Raw genomic sequence first — 3,026 nt, forward strand, 5'->3', positions numbered from 1 at the left:
AATTTTTTTGCAAATAAAACACACAAGAAAACTGAAAATGAAAATTCTTATAAGCAAAGATAAAAAAAATCAGCATTTTGATTTTTGCTTAAGTGACAATTCATCTCAATAGATCAATAATGTGCCAGTTAACTAGAAAAAAAAAACAACAAAAAAACAGAATATCACTTCAGCTATGCCATATGGCTTCTTGAACAAGATAAATGTTCTAAACAGAAATTATGTAACACCAACATGCTGTTTTTTATAATCCAATAGTGGACATGCTTGTGTCTGGATGATTTCTTATAGAAAAATTGATTTGAGAAAGAATTCCATAAAAACTAGTCTTGGTATTCACAGCTTATGCCTTTTTGTTTTTGTTGTTGTTGTTGTTGGTTTTGGCCAAACTTTTTATTTAGTATTCTGTAGTTGCTTAACACACACTTAAATGGTCTTATTGGGGGGAGGGGAAAGAGGAGGTTCTTGTAGATTCCCAAGGAAATGTCAGAAAGGCAAAATATGGCCAGCATTATCCATTTGGTTTTTCGGGATTACTGGGTGAATAGCACTTTCCTTACATAAGCATCTGATCTCAGGTTTTTCATACTGAGAACATTGAGATTTCAGTTTGAAGACCCTCTGAAATCCTACGAGTAGCATACCCCGACCACCCTCTAACAGCTAGCTTGTTTGTATAGGCAGAAGGATTCACCTCTCCATTTCAGATGGCTAGATGTTTGTGGAAGGTCTTAGAATTGCTTTGCCTCACTTACTGGGAAAAGTCAGATATAGGAAGTGGCCTTTAGGGACACTTTTAACTTGAAAAATTACAACACTAGTACACAAGTCAAGTCTTAACACATTCAACATTTGCTTATTGAAAGCAATGTCATAAAGTCAAGTAAGATTAAACAGGTTTTACTTTTTTTCCCCTCACAAGAACATAAAAATTATGGAAGGGGAACTTAAACAGGAAATTTAAAAACAGGTAACACAATTTTTCCTTTTAGTAGTCCTTGGGTAGTTATGACAGAAAAGGTTCCACTTTTTTGGTTGTTTCTTTGAACAGGGATTTTGTTCCAAAGTTTTGTTTGTTTTTAATATCTGCTTCTGCCTCCCCCTCTATCAGATCGGCTTCCTCCACGGCCACCACCTCTTGGTGCTCCGCGGCTTGAACTGCTGTAGGAATCACGTGGAGGAGGATACCCCCTTTCCATAGAAGGGGGAAGCCCTCTTTCTTGTCACTCTGGCTGCTTGAGTAACTGTCTCGACTTCCACCATATCCGTCACGTGAGCTGCTGTAATCATCATAGCGACTGCTTCCACCATAAGATGGTGGGGGCCCTCGTGTAGGTGGAGCACTACGTGAGTTACCATAACTCTCATATGAATCTCTGTAGGAGCCTCCACTTGGATGATCTGAATAGTCACGATCACGACCATAGCCATCTCTATCACTATAGCCTCTTGACGGGTAGTCATCACGTGAACTGGAATGACCATAATCACGGTAAGTATAATCTCTCGGCGGTGGTGCATAATCTCTTGTATCACGAGAACTTGGGTAATCTCTGCTTGAATAGCTGTCTCTAGTGGAGTATCCATCATCTCTCAGGGACAAATAAACATCTCTACGAGAGGGCAGGGGTTCCCTTCGAGGTGGGCCTCCGTAACTATCTCTTCTGCATGACACAGGAGCTCTTCTACTAATTCCACTGCTGCTGCGAACTGGTCCTGAAGGGGCAGATCTTTTAGGAGGAGGACCACCACTTCATGGTGGTGGTCCTCTTTTTACTGGAAGTGGTCCCTTGGAAGAACTTATGTTAAGGGCGCCTGGGTGGCTCAGTGGGTTAAGCCGCTGCCTTCGGCTCAGGTCATGATCTCAGGGTCCTGGGATCGAGTCCCGCATCGGGCTCTCTGCTCAGCAGAGAGCCTGCTTCCCTCTCTCTCTCTCTGCCTGCCTCTCCATCTACATGTGATTTCTCTCTGTCAAATAAATAAATAAAATCTTTAAAAAAAAAAAAAAGAACTTATGTTAAAATTCATGGAATAGCCACCATCATCCATGTGCCCTCCACGTGAGGGAGGTCCCCTGGTTCCTCCACTCCCTCCTCTTCCACCTCTAAGACCTCTTGGAGGGCCTCTGCTTCTTGGAGGTGGTGGTGGTCCACGTCTACCACTTTCAAATGATGGTTTAGTGGCTTGTTCTACTTTGATGGCTTTTCCATCTAAGGACTTTCCATTCATGTCTCTGGCTGCATCCTTAGCATCTGCTGGGCTCTCAAAGGTGACAAAAGCAAATCCTCTTGATTTGTTGGTTTCACGATCTTTCATCAATAGAACTTCCACTATTCGTCCATATTTGCCAAATACTGCTTCAAGAGCTTTTTCATTTGTTTTTGTATTGAGGCCACCAATGAAAAGCTTTCCTGGGCGATCTGCTTCAACCATTTTTTCCCCCTGGTGAGAGTCGGAGGGGGTGACAACGGTTCAAAGCTCCTACGAGCTCGCCGGCAGGGGCTTCGTAGCAGCTCAGCACGAGAGAGTGCCGCCGGATCCGCGAACGGAAGAGGGAAGCCGCTAGCAATACTGCGCAACGAGTAGCTTATGCCTTTTTAAAGTAAGAATTTCTTTTTTAATCCATCAAAGAAAATGATGTAGCCACATGTCATTCAACTAACATTAAATTAACTAGAGTCTTATGAACTTATTTCAAATTAAAATTAAACTTGAAAATGCTTCTGAATATGCTTGAATATGCTTGAAAGCTTGAATATGCTTCTGACCAAAGGAGTTTTGGATTGACCTCCTGCCAATTATGACTCAAATTTTCATTGAACTTTATTTGTTATAAATTTTATAAAGATAAATCCCACAAATAAATGACCAATGATTTCTCTATAACTATGCCAATAATATTAAGCCAGTTATTTTAAAGTTAAATATTTTAACCTCCTAATATGTGTATTTTGTTTTCCTTGAGACGAGGATCTTAATCTGTGTCTGTAATTGGTCAATCAAGCTAAGATTCTGTAAAACCTCTG

At 41.0% G+C, this 3,026-nt stretch overlaps 1 protein-coding gene across 1 annotated transcript; it reads right to left on the reverse strand.

Annotated features, from left to right (window-relative positions):
- Window positions 1-529: 529 nt before the first annotated feature.
- LOC101692667 (RNA-binding motif protein, X chromosome-like) lies at window positions 530-2,534 on the reverse strand. Its single transcript, XM_013051704.2, is given in 3 exon segments — window positions 530-1,222; window positions 1,225-1,804; window positions 2,017-2,534. Coding segments are annotated over 3 exon segments (1,140 nt in total). The 5' UTR covers window positions 2,434-2,534; the 3' UTR covers window positions 530-1,079.
- Window positions 2,535-3,026: the final 492 nt, after the last annotated feature.

The sequence above is a fragment of the Mustela putorius genome, unplaced genomic scaffold (genome assembly GCF_011764305.1).
Source record: "Mustela putorius furo isolate JIRA1106 unplaced genomic scaffold, ASM1176430v1.1 tig00003845_pilon_pilon_pilon, whole genome shotgun sequence".
NCBI classification, from domain to species: domain Eukaryota; kingdom Metazoa; phylum Chordata; class Mammalia; order Carnivora; family Mustelidae; genus Mustela; species Mustela putorius.